The 22,045-nt window shown below is 43.9% G+C and overlaps 1 protein-coding gene across 1 annotated transcript in view; it reads left to right on the top strand.

Moving 5' to 3' along the window:
• SPDL1 (spindle apparatus coiled-coil protein 1) overlaps window positions 1-21,736 on the top strand; it is a 210,834-nt gene extending 189,098 nt beyond the window's left edge. The window contains exon 12 of the mRNA XM_069201714.1: window positions 20,852-21,736. Within this exon, the coding sequence (XP_069057815.1) occupies window positions 20,852-21,002 (151 nt within the window). The 3' untranslated portion in view covers window positions 21,003-21,736. The remainder of the gene's footprint in view (window positions 1-20,851) is intronic.
• The last annotated feature ends 309 nt before the right edge of the window (window positions 21,737-22,045 follow it).

Genomic DNA, 22,045 nt, shown 5'->3' with positions numbered 1-22,045 from the left:
GATAGCTGTGGTAAAGAGCAGACTGTGTAATGTGAGAGAAAATGTGTAAGCCATTTAGAAGTACCAAAACAGGTAAAAAAAAAAAAATATCACACTCCCATTTATAAACCAAAAATAGTGGAAAAAATTGATAAGCAATATGACACCAAAATAGCAAAATTCCAGTAAAGAAAACTGCTGATAATATATATATTTTTTTTAAAGATGTTAAGTGGGAAAAACGTAAAGAAGCGCAAAGCGCCAGTTGGTCACTTTAGACTGGGACCTGGGTGCACTTTGAGGCATACCACACTGGCACGTGGAACAGATGCAACAAGTAGTTTGCCCCCTTTGTCACACCTCACCACTCCAGGGCCTGGAGCTTCTAAGTCCCAATCTGAAAAAAGCGCTTTGTAGTTTTTCAGAGAAAAATCTCTTGTCCACATGAGACAAACTTGAAATGTAACCTGGCACCATGGGACTGCCGGTCAGATACTTTTTGTGGTTGATCTCTTTGGAGCTCTAATACAAAAGGTTTGAAAAAGCTCCCAAAAGTCTTAGTCCACTTGCCCCTGGCCAGATGTGATTCTTCACAGGAACGTCCAGCTTTTTTTTTAGGGTCCTGAAGCTGCCTAGGGGAATTAGCCTTATGATCCTTGGAAATCCTTGTCCTTGGATTTCAAGTGGCAGTAGTATCAACCTCCTCAGATCCTTCTCACAGGTCACAGATGCCAAGTGCCACAGGTTCAGTCTGTCAGGTATCCTTTCGCAAGTCCAGCAGTGTCCTGATGGAGCCTGGGTGAGGGTCGCCCTAGGTCTAATCTGACCAGTAGAGTACAGGCTCCAAGGCCATGATCTAATTTTTTCCAGTAGTTCATGTTTGCTTTACTACAAGCGGGACCAAAATGCTTCGTGTTGGGGCACATCTAAGTTTCCCATAATCTTCAAACACTCTTAACTTGGGCTCTAAAGGTTGGGGGTGTATATCGGAGTGGGGGATAGAAGTCACGAGTGTCCACCCACAACTAACACTAAAATTACGTTTGAAGTGGACCCTGTACCCACAACAGCCAAGAAACTGAGATCTGGTAAGAAAAAAGAAGGTTTCTCAGCCCTAGACTGCGGATGCACAAGAATTATCTTGGCATCCTGATTTCTACCTTTTAAGGGTGAAAAGGTTTTACATGTGTCACAGATAGACCTGACATGTAGTACTTAACACTGTAATTTCAGCAGGAGGGACACAGCCTTTACCCTTTAGCTGAGATCAAAGGCTTCATCCTTGCTTATTCAGGTCGACCCTACAGTTGAAGACTATTGAGTGGCTCTTGCAAGGAATTTCAGACCTCGTCACACCTCATTCAAGCCAAGTACAGGCTTGTCAAGTATAGGTTTGTCAACTGTTGGAGGATACTGCTAATTAGCCTAAAAAAAGCTCAGCTAGGAAAAATATAACTTTTTTAAAGTTAATTTTCCTTAATATTTATTAGACGTCACCATTTATTTTGATATTAAAATAGTGGTGTTAAATATTTTTCTCCCTGGTCCATTCCTGAGTACAGTATAACACTATGATTTTGTACGTAGGACAGCCATGCCTGCCACAGTGAGAATATCTTTTAGGTCCTTGTCACTGTGGTGACACTGCTAAAATTATTTTTACTATATCCAGCTTTTAAATATCACCCACCCTGTCTTGCAAGCTAAAAATTCTACATACGGGTGATATACTAATATTTAAAAGAGGTGTTTACTAGAAGTGGAACTAGTATAATTTTGTGTAGCATAATCATGCAGAATTCTGAATTTAGTGCCACTTCTCTGTGCAAAATGTCCCCTCATGTCCAAAATGGATGCAAGGATGCATTTTGATTTATGAAATAGCACTAAATACAACAGAATAAGAATAGTGAGCGTGAGCAGCCTCTCGCACTCACTAAAGTGCTCTTGGGGTAGGATTTTCCCTCAGCTAACTACCGGCATTTAGCACTAGTTTTGTAGCTTAATATTCCCCTTCATGTTCAAAATGGACACACAAAAGCATTTTGCACTAAGAACTAACACTAAGTATAGTAATACACACTTATCAAGCACAAGTGGATGCTCGTTCTTGTGGTAGTATTTTCCCCCCAAAATTGCGCCTTATTGCACAAGCAAGAGTAATTGCATAATTATTGGAAATTCTGTGTCAAAGAGTAACACAGAATTACTAACATTATTCAGATTCCCTCAGTATTATCTAAATTTTGCTGAAGCCTTGTTTGTACCTGTCAGAATGTTATAACAGGTTTCACTACTGCAGCAGACAGGATGCAATAGAAGACCTGAAGCCAAGCCTTGCCATGTTTCCCTTGTCACACTGGTGGATGGCACAAAAGTGCTGCAATCCACAGGTGACACTTCTTACGTCATGGATGCAGTTTCTACACCATGTACTTTGGCCTTGTAGGGGAGGTAAATGCACCAGTTAGGGTATTACAACTTTCTACATGTTTTAGGGGTCTGAGCACATACATTGGGCATTGGACAGTAGTTCCCCATTGTGCAGTCTAAAAACCAGCAATACAATTCAGCAAGCATTGGGGCTGGGCACACAAAAATAGACATTTTCTCACATGTCTTGGAGGTCCTGCTGGCGTGGCTATTAAAAGTATGGCATGATGAAAGACTGTCTTTTTTTATATTTCAATTTTTTATTTGTTTGGTTGTAACAACATGTATCAGATCAAGTATCCCGGACACGTTACAACTCTTATGCGTGGTTCAAGATCAGATCTGAAAAAGAAAGCGAAAAAAAAGCAGCACTGTAGAATTTGTCTCAGTCTGGGGATCCTGTGGAGGCTCATGGTTGGATCAGGTTGCAGCGATTTTTATTTACTAGGGACGGCTTCTGTGAACAAATCAGCCAGGAGTGTATAGGTTTTGGCATGTGGTGGTAATGACCAATTATTGGCAAGTATCTTGAGGACAATTCCCACCAAGCTCTGCAAAGTGGTGTAGTCCTCCTCTTGTGAAAAGCAAAGTGCAGTGTTTTGTATCCTCTAATAAGGGACAGGTGACAGACACTTAAAGGTAAGTCAGCCCTGCCCTACCTCCCCCCCCCCCCCCCCCCCCCCCCTCCGATGGCTGAAACTGCACTAGCAAGTTGCGAGCTGTAGGTATTAAGAATGTCCATCATTACTGTGGATCTGTCGCCTTAGAGAAAGCATGATTCGAAGATGGCTGCCATTGTATCTATTACAACCTCTACCTTTCAGTATGTACAAAATAACTCTTATAAGAAGGCTGCTGAGTTATAACGGTAGACCTCTTTCAGTTGTAATGCCATCACAGTTCGTTCCCCCTGTTCTCCAGTCCTAGGATGGAGAGCGGATGGAGCTGGATCTCTCGGCTCTCTGTAGCTACCAGATACAGCGCTCCCCCAAGACTACAGTGTTGATCCATACTACTTTCTGACATTAGATCACCTCCTTCAAAGCGACACCATTCGTTTAGGAGGATGGTGATGTTGGTGTGAAAGCTGTGGTGGTCGGTGTGTGCAAGGCCCTTAGGGTTCTGCTCAGCTAATTCTGTCAAGCGGACCAGTCTTGATAATCTGCAGTGTGGCCTGAACAACCATGTACGCCCCTTTTATGGATTGCAGAATATGTTGGTATTCTAGTTTAGACTGTATGCTCAAAAGCAACCTGTCAGGTAGTAGTAAGCATGACACGTCCGGTATCAATGTTGCTGAGTGAGTAAATTTGGCCTGTTTGATGGTCTTAAAGTTATGAAGGGCTGCTGCCACTCCCTTTCAGAGGTAGGGGGTATCACTATCCCACTCTGCCCCCCACCACCCCTAGGGTTCCTCCCATCATAAGAAGCACACACAGAGAAGGTGACAACCTCTACCGGGAGGCGATCACATTTGTTTGGACCAGTCTGGTAGTCAGTGTCCCTATTCCCTGTCTCTGAAAACTTGCTCCTCTAAGCAACTCCCTATCACAAAGCAATTACGGCCGGAGTTGTTTTTTTTCTGCCTGCACTGAACAGGTAATGCAAGAATTATTTCATGCCTCTAACCAGAGCCATATGTAGACCCACCAGTGGCACTGCAAACTGCATGTGGTAACCTGCACTATGAAGGAAATTAATGATTTTTATGTGTATGTCCTGCACAAAGAACCACATGTGAGCAAACCACATAAACCATAGAGTGCCTCAGAGGTTTAGCACTTGAAGCCTATAAAGCAATGAGAACAATTGTAATGGAAGTATACTATGAGTGGCAGAAGGCAACAAGCTTGTTCAGTTACAAATCTACAGTAACGAATCTAAGGTGATTTGTAATGGTTCTGTAAACCAAAGGACATTTCAGAGATTTAAACTGAGAAGGAATTCCTCAAGTGTTGGGTAATTTGAAAACTCACTTAGTAACACTGAACTGCCACTGCACTGCCACTGCACCAAGTAATTCTCTCACTGCTACTACTCTGAATAAGATAGTGTTATGCAGCTGGCTTTAAGAAGAAAACAAAACGGCCAATCTGCATAATGCAGCATAGCATAGCATAACATTCCCCCTAAGGAAACAGAAATGGAACAAGCATTGGCAATGACAATAGGTCTAGTTTTAAAAGAATGTTGTGTAGTAATGTGAATCATTAAAAGTGGATAGCATTGGAATGGGTATATATTTGTGTGGAAGCAAAAAACAAACTGGAATATTCTTGGTGTAGGTGAAAAGGTCAGGTGACAGTTGCACTGGCAAACTAAACCTAAAATGCATGTAGATGAAAGACTGCCATTCTCCCATCTTTGCTGCTGACAGATAAAAAAAACACCATAAATTATCTAAATATCCAAGACACTTTTATAGCTTTATGATGTCATATGTGTGCGCTGCTGAAAGTTCAAGCAGCTGTGTGGAGCGCAAGCAATTTTTTGTGGAAGCACAGAGCTTCTGCTCTATCAAAACATGTACTCCTAGCTGCCAACATGTAAGCGCAGCTAAAGCCTCACCATCCCATCCCCTTCCCCCCCCCCCCCCCACCACCACCACCATCTCCACTCTATTCGGAGGACCAAAGTCTTTTTAGAGTTCATGTTATCTAGAGTGCTATGTCAAGATAGCTATGATTCAGGTAATTTGCTCAATATTTTTCTGCTGGTGTGTGCTTTTGCATGTGTCCTTGCTGGAGCACAGGCATTAGAGGACCTGATTTAAGCATGCTATACTGTACCATATATTTGCCTGTGTGGTCCAGGCATATAGGTTAGTCACTGAGATTCTGGAGGGGTGAATCTGAAATTTCTCAACCAAAAAGAAGTATGCCGAAGGTTGGAGGGATGAGATGACCAAGGTTTGGGAGCTGTTCCGATGAGGAAGATGGACCATATCAAAGAAAAAAGAGCAATTTAAATCCACATACTTAAATAAGACAAAAAAAAATAACAGACCTGAATTGGTGCCCCAATATCCAACCCTCAAGCCAAGAATTAATTTATTTGGGGGGGAGTGTAAAAACCCCTATTTGATAGAGACTTATAGTTACAGATTCCTTACTTTTGAATTCTCCCAGGCATCAGACTGGATCCAGAAACTTAAGCTTGAGCAGCACAGCTTGCGCTGTTGGGTGCTTCATATGGTTCTGCTTGTCGTTGTTGGTGCCGAAAATGATGTCTTGGTCAACTGTATGAGTGCCATCAAGGCGCACGGACGTCTGTTTTTTTCTTTTTTGCACCAGTTAGCGCAGAAAGCTACCCTGCTGGCATTTTGGAAAGGCTTTTTTCAACATTTTGTTAGGGTGTTGAAGGTGTCATCCAGAAAGGTAAGATTCAAGCCCTGTGGCCCCCGTCACCACTCCATGTCAGTTACGGACCCTCACGTTGTCTGCCTATGGCGTCTCAATCGTGACCATGGTTCGAAGTTGTGCTTGGACTGCCGGAGCACGTTGCCGAAGGCTTTGAGGGAGCAGTCCCAGAAGCTCCTTGTGGCCCGTCAGTCAACACCATTCAGTGCAACTCTTTGGAGGTCCCGGTCGAGGAGAAGGTCACGGGACTGCTCGAGAAGCCTCAAGTCTTCTTCCTCCCACTCGAGGTCCTCGGGGCACTCTGGTAAGAGGCACAAGAAGAAAAAGAAGTGTAAATAGACTTCGACTTCACCTGGTCCCTCGGCCGACGCAATTAATTCAGAATATTGACATTCTAGGCACCGTTTCGTAGAATCAATGCTAGGTCAGACTCCGCGCTTCCCTCCATTTCCGGGTGCCAGAGTGACTCCCTGAGACTTCTCTGAGGCCATTTGCTGTGTATTTGAGTTGCCCGACCCCTCCGGGAACACCTTTGGGCCACGCAGAGTGGGAGGAAGAGGCCCCATCAGGTTCTGCGCCAGTGGCTTCGGCCTCGGCTCTGGTGGGGTCTCATGGATCGGCTCTGGTCGCACCCTCACAACCTTCTACGGTGCCGATCCCGATACTGATGCTCCTGGCACTGGCAGTGGGAACCCCATTCTGATTCCTGACGATCCAGCTCTGACGGCACCCGCGGGTGCCAGATCGTTGCCTGAGCTTTATTTTCAACAGTCAGGCATGGGAGAAGATTGGGAGGTGTTACTGGGCCCTTGAGGGTACAGTACAACAATCATTGGACTGCTATTAGGAATTAGGTGAGGTCAATGGACTGGACACCTTTCCAGATTCTGGGTTGCTCTCTCCCCCCACTGCAGCTAAGGAGGATGGTGCTTCCTATGCAATGGTGGTGCGTAGTGCAGCAGAGGTCCTTGACCTCGAACTGCTCTCACTGGCTGTCAAGGCTAATCTCTTGACAGAAGTGCTTCAGTCCGGGGCTTCCACTTCTGGACCTCTTGTGCCCTTTAATGAAGCACTTAGTAACATCCTCCTGCGAACCTGGTCCAAACCCAGCACAGGTGCTCTTGTAAATAGGACATTTGCCTGCCGCCATAGCCCTGCTCCGAGCTACCCTAGTTTCCTCGGGCAACACCCCTACCCTTAAGAGCTTGGTAGTCCAAGCTTCAACTTCCCACTGTGCGTTCACGTCCACTTCCCCAAACCGGGAATCAAAGAGACCCGGAACACCTTGGGAAGAAGTTCTTTTTCAACCAACCTGGCATTGAGGTCGGTGAACACATAATGCTCATTAGGCCTTTTCTTGCATGCCTTATGGGATATGGTTGAGCGAGTGCTGCCGCAGGTCCTGGAGGAGGCCGGGGCCATCCTCTCCCAAGCAGTGAGAGATGGGAGAGAAGCAGCAAAGTTCACCATTAGGTGTGGCCTGGATATGACCGACTTGCTGAGCAGATTGATTTCACTGACGGTGGCCTTACGGCGCTATGCCTGGCTGAGAACATGTGGATTTTGGGGATGTCCAGGCAAACCTTATGGACATGCTCTTCAACAGAACTTGCTTATTTGGCGACAAGCCAGACTCTGTGCTGGAGCACTTTTAGGACTCTCTGGCTACACCAAGCCCTTTGGCCTGTTGGTGACCCCTTATCCACCTTTTGCACCTTTCATGGCCATGGAAGGGTAGTAGCACTGTGCCAGCCACTATCTTGTGCAAGCTCGCCAAGTTATGCGAGGAACTGGGCGTGGTGCCTTCAGATCTAGAGGGTCTGGAAGCCAGAAGTAATCTGCCAAACAACCCCTGTTAGCTGCACCCTCCAAGCCTTCATACTTTGATTCGTCAGGATCCTGCTTGTCCAGTTGGAGGGAGAATTCAACATCATCTCCTCTACTGGCAGTCCTTTACATCGGACGTTTGGGTTCTGCAGATCATTCAGAAGGGCTGCACCCTCCCTTTCCAATCCCCAATGCCACTAACACATGAACGTCTGGTGGAGGATCACATGATTTTACTTCGAGAGGAAGTTATGTCTTTCTTCGCCAAGGCAGCCATAGAAGGGGTTCCATTACCAGAGTTCGGCAATGGTTGTTATTCCTGCTACCCAAGAAGAACAATGGCCTTCGCCCTATTCTAGACTTACGGACAATCTCTTCCTGAAGAAGGAGAAGTTCAAGATGCTCACTTTGGCTCTGGTCTTGTCTGACCTAGATCAAGGAGACTAGTTGGTAACATTTGACGCAAGATGCATCTTTCCACATTCTCATCTTGCCTGCCCACAAGCGTTACCTGCGGTTAAGGTGGGTCACATGCACTTTCAGTTCACTCTGCTCCCCTTTGGCCTAAACAGTGCTCCTCGGTGGTTCACCAAGGTGATAGCGGTGGTTGCAGCTCATATACGCAGGTTAAGGGTTTCAGTCGTCCTCTACCTTGACGACTAGCTGTTGAAGGCAGACTCACCCCAGTTGGCCGTCTCATATCCAGACTATGGCAAACTCCCTGCATTCGCTGAGGTTCACTATAAACATGCCGAAGTCACACCCGAGTCCCTCTCAGAAGCTCCGTCATCGGAGCTGTTCCTGACACAGTGCAGTTTCAGGCTTATCTTCCTGAGCAGCAAGTCCAGGATATTCAGGTTATGATACCTATGTTTTGGCCTCTCTCCTGGGTTTCGGTGAGCCTGACTCTGAGGCTTCTGGGCCTCATAGCCTCATAGCCTCCTGCTGGTAAATCATGCCAGATGGCATATGCGGGCTCTGCAGGGGAATCTGACATTCCAGTGGGTACAGCATCAGGGAAACCTCTCCAACATGGTCCAGATCTCAAAGGGAACTGTAAAAGACTTACATTGGTGGATTACATACCGCAGTTGGGTCAAAGGCAAACTCCTTCCCCAACCAGACTTCATAATAGTGACAGATAAGTCACTTCTGGGATGGGGTGCCCATCTGGGAGAGGTGGAGATCAGAGGACTCTGGTCTCGGGCAAAATCCAGACTCCACATCAACCTGCTGGAGCTCTGGGTGATCCGGCTAGCGCATGTTTCAGGAACAGACTGTATGTACTTCAGCTCACCCGCAATTCTGATGTTTCACCATATCCAGACAATAGTTCCATGATTATCAGCAATCTGATTTTAAGGTCCGGTAAATATAACAGCGTGCCATTTGTTAATAAGGAGATGTGTGTTTCATGTGCCAGTGTCACAGAACATAGGAACCAGTGTCTCTAAGTCTAGGGCCTTTAAAAATTGTGAGTGGGCATCCCTGTCTTGTGCCTCTAAATTCCAATATGGCCAAACATTCCCTATTAATATACCCACTTAATCAGTTCTGCATGTTTCTTCATAGCATTGAATTTGAAGGCTAATCGTCTTCTTGGCATCATAGGCAGTCTTTCTACAGATTCTCTTTGTCACCCCTTTAAATGTATACGTAACAATGGTTTCATCATCTAAAGAGCCCTTATTTTTTGTAAAAATAATAATCTATGTGTGTTCCCACAGAAGATACTCTAACAATGCTTCACTTTGGAGCCTCCATGTGGAAATTTGCAGCCTAAGCTGGTAATATTCAGTACAAAGCTTGTTGAGTCTAGTGAGTGCATGTCATGTATTGATGAGTAAAAAGAAAACTCAACTGAGTTTGGGTGTGTCTCTGTCCACCTTTCTATCAGACTCCTATGTCTCCTGCACTCCAAACAAATGACCACTGTAAAGGTATTTTGGTAACGGATGCAATTCAGAGCAATACAGAGCATCATTTATTCCTGTCTCTTGATGTTCCTCAATGCACACTGTAATACGGCTTCTAAAAGATGCAGCTCGGAATTAACAGGAGCAGGCTTTAGGCGCCCCCTCAAGTTTAAAGTCTGGTTCAATATCCCTCACCCCTGCTTGCTGCTGACACGTTTCTGCTGTATTCCGTTGTTGCCTGTTCATTGGGCTGTGCGTTTCTGATTTAATTACCTCACTGTTTGCTTTGGTTTTTAATCATGTGGAGAGTATGCAGTGTGAAAATAAGAAAGGCAATGAAGAAAAACAGTCTTACACATTTTTTTTTAATATCTTTTCTTGCATCTTTGCTTCAAAGAAAACTGAATAAACAATAAATTAAGGCACATAACACCCACCCAAAACAAAAAGAAAAAATAACAGAGGTGACCAAAACAATCCCACACCTGCCTCACCTAGTCGAACAGAGGGTGACCGGGCACAGCACTGGAGAGGAACAAACTCCGCAATGAGTAACATACTGCACCTGTATACTCACCATTAGAAGGCTCTGACTTCAGGGAGTGCCACCTCTCCATTAACCGGGTTACAACTCTGGGACTGGGTAGTAAGTACTTTGCAAGGCGTAGAGGTGTTTAGGCAACATAATCATTTTTAAAACAGCTCCCCTCCCATCAGGGTGAGGGGCAGTGTGCACCATCTTACCACTCCTTCCTGGAAAGTCCATAGCGCCCTTCCCACATTACGAGATAAACCCTGTCCCCTGTGGGGCGTTATATAGATAGCCAGATATTAGAAACCACCAGTTGCCACCTGGAGAATCCAGGTGAAGGCTAGTCATATCCAATGGGCAGTAAGGATGACAGAGCACCGACTTGCCCCATTTGATGTGGTATTCAGAGTGGGTCCTATCGGTCTCAAAGGGCTGGAAGACTGCAGGGATGGAGGCCTCGCTCTCGTGATACAAGACAATATATTGTCGGCATACAGGGAGATTTTTCCCTCCTTCTCATCCGCAGCCAAAATTCTAAATCCCCGAATGTCAGGATTGGCGTGAATCATGGCTGCCAGGGGCTCAATCATAAGGTCAAACAATAAGGGACACGACGGCAACCGTGTTGTGTGCTCCACTACCGGGAGCGAGACTGTATGCTGATTGCTGAACGCTTTGATACAGCTGCTTATGCAGACTTCAGGCCTCTTTCTCAGGGATGATGTCTTCCCAGGGGAACCTGAAGGGCAGAACTAGAGCTTAATATGCTGTGCTCTAACATAGCCTATGTACACATTACTTTACTGATTCTAGTGACAATATGGTAGTGTTACTTTTAGGCTTCACTGTCCTTGTCACAATTTTAATCCTGTCATGCTTCATTGTCCTGGTTATTGCAGTACATGCTTTATTATCTAAGATGCAGTTGCTTCATTAAAACCATATTGAAACATATACTGCCTCTGCTTGTCCTTGTATATGTGAGACTAATGTAACTGAGAGAAACGGATGCGACCTGAGTGACCACGATTTCCCTGAGGAGTCAAATGTGTCATGCACTCGGCTACTCAGTCATCCCTGCTTCTAGGCAGAGATGAGGCACTGCTAGTTAGCCGGAGCAAAACCTGGATTAGGCCGACAGGTGTCTCCTGAAGTGGGTTAGACTCAGTCCCCACACACCACGGGTGATTCTGCCACACAAATCCAGTAGTCTCATTAGAATGAGAGCCTACGCGACATGGCGTTCAGTGGTACTGCTGCCATGGGGTCCTGATACAAAAAAGCAACTCCTTGCCTATATTTGGGGCCAAAGCCAAATTTACAAAGCCTCTGGTGGAGGAAGGCCCAATGAATCATGTCAAGTGCCTTCTTGGCGTCCAATGCTAAAAATATGTGGGGGTCAACCCAGTGTGAAACCTCCGACAACCAATTATGGAGGTGATGAAGGTTGAGTCTAGTGGATCTTCCAGGCATAAAGCCCGAGTGGTCCCTATGAATAAAGAGGACTATTACCGCTAGGAGTCGGGAGTCCATAATCGTGGCCAGTACTTTTGTTTATGTTGAGAAGAGAAATAAGGCAATATGAACCGTAGGTAGTCTCAGGCTTGCTTTTCTTGTAGATTGCAACGATAGTGGTACCCTGTAGGACGGACAAAGAGTGCCCCATCCCTAACCTCCTTAAAGAGGTCAAGCATATAGGGGGCCAGAAGTCCAGTGTAGGGTTTTAAAAATTGAGATGAGTCTGTTCGGCCCCAGCGTCATCCCTGTCTTCAATTTCATGATGGCCTCCCGCACTTCCTCCACCGTTACTTAATACCTTTGAGTGCAAGGCAGTCATCTAACAGCAACACCGGTAGATCCTTCACTGCCAGGTATTCCGCTATTTGATATGCGCCCGCCAGCAGCCAGGCTGTGTAAAACGAGGTGTAGAACCACACAAAAGCATCCTCTATGGCATGGATACTCAAAGTACGGCCCGCGGGCCTCATGAGTCCCCTCTGACCTTTACATGCAGCCCCTTGGGCAACAGAAGCACTGGGCAGCTGTTTGCTCGACTCCGCACTAACAATAAAAATATTAAATAGACACACAATCATTTATTTCAAACTTATTTGGTGTTAAAGAAAAGAAGTAACTAGGGACTCCTGCACTTAACTTTAGAAACGCCTTCATTTTTTAAGACATCTTGCAGCACAAGTGTAAAACTAAGACAGTCTCTTCAAAATTAAAAAAGAGTATTTAGTTAACATTCAGAACATTTTTGCCTTAGTACAATTTATTTTATCAGTGCATTGAGATGTATTCATTTAAAAGTGATAGTTTTCATACATAAATTTGGAAATATAAATTCTTTCCTCTACCCTGAGAACACCATCAATAGTAAATTAAAGAGGCAAGCCACTTGGTATGTGGACTTTATGGGTGGCATGGGTTCCTATCATACATTAACAACATTATAGTTTAATAAATCAAACATAGAAGCAGGTTTTGTGCAGCACACACCATGAATCATGTATTTCGTGGTCATCTTAAATGTGATAATGTAGAAAAAGGAGGGAAAGTGAGACTAAACAATTGCCTAGGATCACACAATTTGGAAAAGTGGGTAAGCAGGGATTAAATCCAGGTTTTCTGGTTTCCCATTTTTTTTTTTCAGCCACTAGATGTATATCATTTGCTTCTCTTACACCTACCCTGACATCAGTGCGGCCCACAGGCACGTCACAGACCAAACTTTATGGCCCCTGGGAAAATGTTTGCGAATACCCATGCTCTATGGAAACGTCTTGCGAGTGAGAAGTCCCGGATTCATCCACAATACACTGCACCCAGTAGGAATGCCACTGCTTGTCTACACAGCCAGGCGAGCAACCTGCCTGCTTTGTCACCTACATCGCAGAGACGTTGCTGCATAGCCAGAAGTTGCTTATGAAGCTTTCTGACCACCAAATCGCCAGAACATTGTGCCCTATCTCTCAGTACCACCGTAAAAACGTTCCAAAATCCACTGTTCCTTTATTTTCAGTAAAATACAGCTCTGATTTCATACCAATCTCCTGAGAAACCTCCGCATCCTTCCAGTCCCATGCATTCATCATCCGTCCTGCAGCCTCTGCCCCCATTGTAATCCAAATGATTGAATGATCGGACAAACCCATGCCAAATATTCTGCCCTGTCTATTCTGGACCCCCACTCTGCATAAAGAGAGAAGTCTGTTAAACCAAAAAAAAAGGTGTATAGTAGTCCTGACCCCGGGGATAGTGGTGCCAACACACATCACAGAGGCCTAGGGAGTCCGTAAATCTCATCAAGTTCGTATGACCTGCCAGAGCAACCATGGTGCTTGTGCGGTCCAATGCTGGGACCAAGACATAATTGAACTCGCCTCCGACCACATGGATAGCAGAGTTAACCTCTAAGAGGATGGCTGTGACCCATTCTAGGACAAACAGCTGTGCATAGACAGTAATCGTGGTGACCGAAGTCCCTCCCCAGTGAGAGTATTTGCACCATTATTAGCAATATTGGCTGAATACATGCCTATGAAAAGGTGCTATTTAGGAAACTGTTATAACCATGAGAGTTCTAAAAGGTCAAGAAGAGAGTTACAGTTGATGGATAGCAACATACTGGGAATACATAAATCCAAATCTACTACATATTGAGTGTGTATTAAGAGCAAAAAAGTGTTGATAATTGACAAAGTACATCTCTTACTGAAATAGTGGACACTGAACATAAAGTTGTTCCTGTTACTCTCAAGTCGAAATCAAGGACTCTTTAGAGATATCCAAGGTTTGCCAGATGGTATGAATGAGGTGGCTGTACATGAGCTGAATCCATTGACATTTGAAGGCATTGTTGAATAATAGATATAGCAACTGGAACGGAGGAAGTCACTGAACTAAAGGGTCATCCTTAGGATGTAACATTTGAGAAGAATCTGAAGTAGATGGTAGACAAACAAGACTGGTACTAGCTATGGTTTGTGGAGCCTCTGATGTGAGGGAGACTTTAAACTGAAAATCTGGTGCTCCTCAAGGACTGCTTATATTGTGCCCTGAAAAGGGCAGCCATCTTTTGCCTTCGACATCCTGTATGCCTACACCGTGGAAAGTCCCTGGTAGGTGGAAGGATTTATGGGTGCAAAACCTGCAACATGGGTCGATTCCTGCTGGGCTTTGCCAGTCTATAAATTCAAGACCAAATTGGGGCCCTTTTGTTTTTATTTTAAGCACAAGCACAAGCTAGAGATTGTGATCAATCGACATAGAAGTGTTAGTGTTACCCTTATTTTACCATGACCATATTTGTTTGAAAGAATTATGATTGCGAGGGGAATGAACGCTGCTCACAGAGAAGGACTCGTCTTCCTCCAAGTGCAGGCCCCTCGAGATTGTACATGGCCACTTGCAGATAGGCTTTGGCCACAACAGTACGTTCTGGAAAGAGAGCAAGGTAAAAGAGTTATGTTCCCAGAAGCTCCACTGATGAAGCAAGCTGCTCAAAAAGATTAACTGACTGATTGACAGTGGGCTGTTGTAGGATGTGCAAATATAAGCTTGAGCATGCATCCTGCACAGTGAACTGTGAGGACTCTTGTACTATTGTTTTCCTATGTTTCTTAACATTGGTGCTAAGGGCCATCACCTAGCTGGTCAGTTTACTAGACAGGTCTAGAAGGGGTAGGGTGGTCCTTTGTGAGCCACTTGTGCTTGTCGGCTTCCTCAATGTTGTCCTTGTGGGTCTGTGTTCTTGTGAGTGTGAACCTTTCTGGGTCAACCAACTGACTTCTCTTTTCATAAGCACAGCTGTTCCCCCTGAGTGTCTAGCCACAGACATGGTGAGACCTGAGCTTTGAGCACCAAAGTAGCAAACAAGCAATCATAAAAATTTTATGTTTACCAACATTGTTTGATTATTCCTTCAATACAGTAACAATATTGGCATTGTTGTTATTGTTTCCACTTCTAAAAACATGGAAAAGTCCAAGACTTCACTCCTGGCAGGGTGCATGGTTGCTGCCCATACGTGATTCCATGCCATCTCTTCTCGAGTAGTGTGGGGCCATTGTTGAGTGTAATGCACCACCTATTACCACAATGGAGCAATTGATGTCTAACATATAGCTCCAGTCTGACACCTGGGGATATTGTAAAAATAACGAATCTGCTTTTACGTACAGTATCCACCAGAAAGAGCATTACTGAAGGTAAATAACTTGTTCTTTAGTACCAAATGCAAGAGTAACACTATTTTCAGTGTTTGCAAAACATGTTTCAAAACAAATGACCTGCAGGCACGGTCAGTGCAACCTCCTTACACTGCTTTCTTTCCTGGAAAATTGGTGCTGGGACCCTGGGATTCTTTTCCATCAAAGGTTGTATTGCCATTCCAAGTTGATGAAGCCATTGTCCTTCCTCCTTTTTTCAGTGTACCACATACCTCTACAGAAGAGGAGATATTTCACCAGCTTGATCCCTGGAGAGCCCTCAGGTTTTACATTGAAGGTACAAAATAGTACTGACTCGATGACCAGCTCATTGCTGGGTTTGACAATGCTAGAGAAAGGAAGGCAGCTAAAAAAACAGACTCTCTGTAGAATTGTCCCATGCATGAGGACATGCTGTGCCTTGGCCACCAAAGAGCCCCCAGAGAAGCTTTGGGCTAATTTATTTCACCAGAGCCAAGGCATGCTTCAACTGCATTCACAAGAGGTCCTCCTGTACAGGGCATCCATGCAAATACTCAGGAAGCACTACTGCCTCAACAGTTAGGCCTACTGAGGTGGCCCTTTTACCCTTTCAGTTCTGCTGAACTTTTTTTGTGCAAGTCCACCGCTCAGATCCTCCAACTTTTGGATAGTAGATGCTTGGGTATCTATTATAGAGGTGAGAGATCTGCTGTTGGAAATATCTTTCAGAAGTACAAGTTGCTTAATTTCTTTAACTTCATTTCTGGTAGATACTGTAACTGTAGACTCCTCACCGCTCTTCCCCTTCTGTGAAGTTGACCCAAGTGTCTTTCAAAAGGTCACATGGGATAGGAGGAGATCAAAGGCATTTGATCTCTGGCAGAGTCTGGGCTCCACAGTATTCTTTTAGAGCACAGGGCAATCAGACTGCCTTTGAAAGCATTCCTTCTCTCTTTCAAAAGGAAAGTAGTGCAGGTGTTCGCCGGCACCACCATCGCCATGTGGTACTGCAACAAGAAGGGAGGAGAGGGGTTGTAGACCCTTTGTCAGGAGGCTCTGCACCTCTGGACATGGCTGGAACATCAGGGCATTTCCCTGGTGTTCAACACCTGGCGGGTTCTCTGAATGTCAGAGCGGACAAACTCAGCAGACAATGCCTGGTCTATCACGAATGGCGTCTCCATCTGGAGGAGGCACAAGGTCTCTTTCAGCAGAGGGGAGAACCTTGGTTAGATCTGTTGTCCTCTGCAGAGAACACTCAGTGTCAGCAGTTTTGCAGGTTTCCAAGGTGGCACTTGCTCAGCCATGCTTTTAATCTGGAGTAAAGCGAAGTCCTCCTGTACGCCTTTCCTCCCATACCACTTTTGCTCACAGTTATCAAGAAGGTCAAGAACGACTGGGCCCAAGTAAGGATTGGGCACAAATAGTCTAGTATCCTGAGCTATTGGGCATGGCCATTGATCCTCCGATCGGACTGTCCCTTCGGGAGCATCTTCTGTTGCAGCAGAAGGGGACGGTTCTTCACCCGAACCTGTCCAGTCTCTGGCTTCTTGCATGGAGATTGAGCATCAGCAGTGGACAGCTTTTGACCTTCTGTCTGAAGTCTGTAGCGTTATCTTGGCAGCCAGGCATCCCTCTACCAAAACAGTAATCGCCTATCGATGGAAGAAATTTGTGGCATGGTGCACCCTCAAAGGTTATTTGTCTGGTATCTCTGCATTTCTGATATTTCCTGACCAACCCTCTTTGTTTAAATCTGCTATTGTCAGTAGATTCCTTAAGGGTCTGGCCCATATGTTTCCTCCACAACCATTCACAATAGCCCAATGGGATTTGAATGTTGTTCTTACTTTTTTACTGTGTGCTTCGTTTGAGATGCTCCATTATTGTCCTCTCAGGCTTCTGGCATTAAAAACATCCTTCCTTGTGGCCATTAGATCTGCCCACAAGGTGAGTGAGTTGCAGGCATTGTCATCTTAGCCACCTTACCTTTCCATCTATCCTGACAAAGTAGTGCTTCGCACTAGGGCTTCCTTTTTTGGCAAAAGTGGTCATGCCTTTTTATGTAGGGCAATCCATCATCTTGCCTACTTTTTAGGCACCCTCTCATCCTGCTAAGAAAGAAGAGAGAATCCACCACCATGGCCCAAAAAGAGCATTGGTGTTCTACCTTGATTGTGCCAAAGAGTTCCAGGTGGTTGATCAACTCTTTTTTGGGTATGTTGGTGCGAAGAAAGGTCAGGCAGTGCAGAAGAGACCTGTCTCTAGATTGGTCGTTCTCTGCATTAAGATGTGCTTCGCTTAGGCTGAAAAGCATGATGGTGGCATGATCTGTTGAATAGCTGTTTCTTTTGCATGGCCAAGGAGTACAGCTGTGGTCAAAATGTAGTCTATGTATGTGAAGTAAATGTGTAATCTCTTACCGTCGGGTGCACCAATCTCAGTAGTCCTTTATCAAGTCCCCCAGTATGCACGTGTCTGTGTGAGGACTGGTCATCATGTGATCAGATATGTCCAAGAATGGGTCTAAGACCAAGTTCCAGACACCATCTAAGAGTGTCTTAGTTTTGGCTGCTGCTGCAGTATATAAGAGATGGATAAAGTTTGTGTTATGTAGATCTGATAAGGGCAAAATGGTCATGGGGTAGCACCATACTTTGTGGACTCTGAGGAAACAGTTTGTCCTACAGTGGCTAGATTTACTAGCCTAAAGGTTTTTACAATCAATCATTTGTAGAAACGCACTACTCACCCGCTAAGGTCTCAAGGTGCTGAAAGAAGTGCTATTGTTTGAACAGCCAGGTCTTGAGGTGTTTCCTGAAGGTCAGCAGGTCCTGGGTCTGTCTTAGGTGGACGGGAAAGGGAGTTCCAGGTCTTGGCAGTGAGGTAGGAGAAAGATCTTCCGCCGGCTGTAGTTCGGTGGATGCGAGGGACAGTGGCGAGAGCAAGGTTGGCAGAGCGGAGCTGAGTTTACCAAACCAGTTCTGTTTTAATTTCTGGCTTCCCAAGTATCAGTGTGGGTCTTCTGGATGGGGGCTTTTTCAAATCAAAGAGAATGAAGGTACGTTAGAACTTTTTTCCTCTTGATAGAAGTAGTTGAGCCGTTCACAGTTACTACTGAGAGTTCTGATGGCGTGTCAGATTGTAGGCAAGATTCACCTGAACTGTATTGTTTTGCAAATGTTCACTTGATATACAGCATAACATGCCACTGGGTGTCTTGCAGCAATGGGAAGAGAGGGAATGAGTGCTTTCTTTGTGTGAATGAAGGTGAGTAACATAGATGGCATGTGCTAGGGGTTAAGTATCAATTTGATTATTGCACAGACTGAGATCGAACTAATAATGAGTAGATCTCTAGGACCAGGAGGTAGTGCAACTGTGAATTAAGCAACCCTGAGAAATATCCCAGAAGGGGTGTGGTCCTTCAGACTTGTGGGTTGTCTATGTCCAGTTTTTTCAGCAGCCTTTCCACAGGCTCTCCACAAAACAAAAAATATATAATTACCCCTTATGTGCTGGTAGAAAACGCCAAGCGTGTCCGGAATGGTTTGAATGTATGTCCTTCAAATGCACCCCACTTTGAGGTACATTTCTGGTACCCATGTTTGGGTCTGGAAAGTGGCTGAAAGGGGTTCTTGTCGGTATGTCAGAGTTAACAAAACCAATGGTGTGGTCATTGTGGATGAAATCATGGAGGATAATTGAGAAGCGTAGCATAGGAGATGCCAAGGATAAGCTATGTGCCAAGGCATAGGGAGAGTTGCACATGTAAAATTTAGACAGGCATCACATGGAAGTGCTTGTAGATGAGATATCCGGGCATGGTGGTGGGGTCTCAGTAGCAGTTAAACCAGCTTTTGTAGCATTACTCAGTTGCATTAGCTCTCACTGTTCATGATGAAGCTTCAGTTTATCCTGTTACACATCAGAGACGGGTTGTACGACAGTAACTTTAATCTGTCCCCTAGTCTACATTGAAGTACATGATTCACACGTTGTTTGGTCTTACAGAAGCTGTCACCATCTCGAGTCCCCTCTCTCTCCCAAATTCAAATGTGTATACCTTGCTACTGTAGCATTATATTTAGCCAACTGCGTTTAGTTGATGACCTACCATGTTATTGGTAAACTGACTGAGAGAGGGACATTGCTGTGACGGTTACAGGGTATTGACTACTGTTCAAGGCCACTTATCAATCTTTATCCTCTACACCTGTTGTAGTCTGATGCCATATTTTTTAATGGTTAGACACTTGCAATGTAATGTTGCCTATCGTAAGCGATACTGCCACATTAAGCAACCCTCGTTTCCTTTATGTGCAACACCTTGCATGTTATATTTTTTTTGTTCCTGGACAACAGACCTAAGGTTAAAATAATGTGAGCTAAATCAGTTCTCGAAAGGTTACCTCTTCCGATTATCTTTTTTCTATATGCTCCAAGTTACTTTGTAATAGCATATTGAATGTTTATTTTGGTAAATAGCATATTAAATGTTGATTTGGGAAGTATGTACTGTACAGTTTTTTCCAGGAATATAATGTGCATCCAAGTTAAAGATATTTTTAAGCAATGGATGAGATTGTTTGCTGTACCCTCTTGTACTATTTGCTTATTATTGTTCTGCATGCATGTCTATTGTAAATCACTGCCTTGCTTAGCATGTATATCTTTTAAGATAAATACAAAGTATGTGTTCATTATGAAAACATGAAGCAGTCTCCTTTCAGTATTGGTGCTAGATGTCATGCAAGTCATTCAGTGCTTACTGATCTGTATCAACCTTACCTTCAGAAATTGCATGTTTTGTGAATAGTGATTCGCTTATATGCACATTATTAAGGCTCGAGGCTTAAATTCAGTACCAACCGTGTGAAAGAAGCAAAATTGCCTGCATTACTTATGTTAGCCATGGGACATGACCTTGTTATTTGTTCATTAGTTACTAAAATCTGCTTGTTACCTCTCGCAGCGACTATCGTTCTTAGCAAGACCCAGTTACTGCTTTATTCTTCCTACGGCGTATAATCAAAAACATTCAGTTGGCGTAAAGTTATTTAAATTGCTGCATAACATCAAATCTTCTATAGCAGATACCATTTTTAAACGATGCGTTTATCTAATTTGCAGCACTTATAATGTAGATTTATATTCATATGGCTCATCTGACCGCAAACCGTTTTGATTTCCTTTAATACTCAATAATTTTCGGTTAAGGCCTGTTAAATTATATGAGCTAAATAATAATTACTTCACAGACCCTTGTTTTAAAACCTAAGGGTTGGTCTTGTGGTTACCTGTGTTTAGAATGCAGCCAGTAACTCGAAGCTATTGTCTCCCAATGATACAGCATTTTATGCGTTGTAAGATCTACCTGAATAATAATGTTAACCACTGTTTGCGCCGTCACACTTTTGTTGGTTGTAGAACAAATCCATGAATTACGTCCATCAGTTCTTTTTTTTTTTTTTTTTTAACAGTGCTTTTCAGTTGACCGCTATTTATATAAATGAACAATCTTTTCACGGGGTTTGTTGACTTCACCGTACTATTATGACCTGTATTTCAGTGTAATGTTTAAAATTAGAATTACTGCTTTACCTGTAGGTCAGTAACTCTTGGTGAATCCAAAGCGATCAAATGTGAAGAGGACGGAATAACTGCCAAACGACAAGAGAAGAAAACGTGCCAGAAAACTTACCCAGTAATACACGTGCCCTCAAAACCAACCGCTGCAACACAGTGTCCTCAGCAGTGATTAGCAATAGTATCCACAGACGTCAAAGACGAAGGAGTGTAGCTATACAGGGTACGTGGGACAAACTCAACGCCAGCCTGCTCTTGCCGATGTTTTGATTGACTTATCATTTTAAAATGTCCGTTTACACGATCCGAATGCCTATGTGCGTTTGTATTGATGGTGCGCGGTACGGGGGTGGCACGTGGTCATCAGTTTTAACCCGGATCTCTTGAGCAGTAAGTGTAACATGTCCGTTATGGCTCATAATTATTGTTTTGGACTGATTTATAAAATTATAAATGAATATTTAATCTAGCCATCTCCAGTCTAGCAGAGGTGCACTGACCATTGCAAAGCCTCTTTAAGTTCTGAATTTCCAAAGTAATATTTGCATCACCAGCTGGAGCACCTGTTGATATTAGAAATTAAAATGTGAACTCGATTGCTCAAAATGCAGTGATTAGTAAACACTGGCTTTATGAAGATATTTAATATTGTTTCGAATATTGTAAAAATATTTTAGCCTACTTTGGTTGTATATATATTTTTAAATATATAGCACCGTTAAAATCCGAAGCCTCGTTCCATTTATTGAACATAGACCGTGTTTCTTAAAAAGTGATTGGAAAAGACTTTGCTTTAGTAAATGGAAACCTGTTCTGATTGTAACATAAAAGTAAAACAACTGTTTCATAACCAACTAAAGTTATGTATGTAGTTTATTTTCATAATAAAAAAAATAACCTTTATTAGTATTATGCAATAATGTTTCACGGTGATTTCTTTAATTGTGTGCCAGCAATGGTGTACACGGATAACCTTAATTTAGCCATTAATGGTGGCAGTTTATTGGCATTTATATACATCCCATGGCAAGTTAACAACAAAAAAAAAACGTGTAATATGTTGTGTCACGGAAACATTCCCCATGAGAACCACCACATGTAGCCAAATCACTATTTTTACCCAAAATTATCCTGGGTATTTTTTAGACTAACATTTTGAATCCATTCCTCACATCTAGTGCTCTGGTAGCTTTTTCTTGAAAACATTTGAATGCA

This window comes from Pleurodeles waltl, chromosome 7 (assembly GCF_031143425.1).
Source record: "Pleurodeles waltl isolate 20211129_DDA chromosome 7, aPleWal1.hap1.20221129, whole genome shotgun sequence".
Classification (NCBI taxonomy): domain Eukaryota; kingdom Metazoa; phylum Chordata; class Amphibia; order Caudata; family Salamandridae; genus Pleurodeles; species Pleurodeles waltl.
The sequence above is the reverse complement of the archived record's forward strand: the minus strand, read 5'-3'. Positions and strand labels throughout refer to the sequence as shown.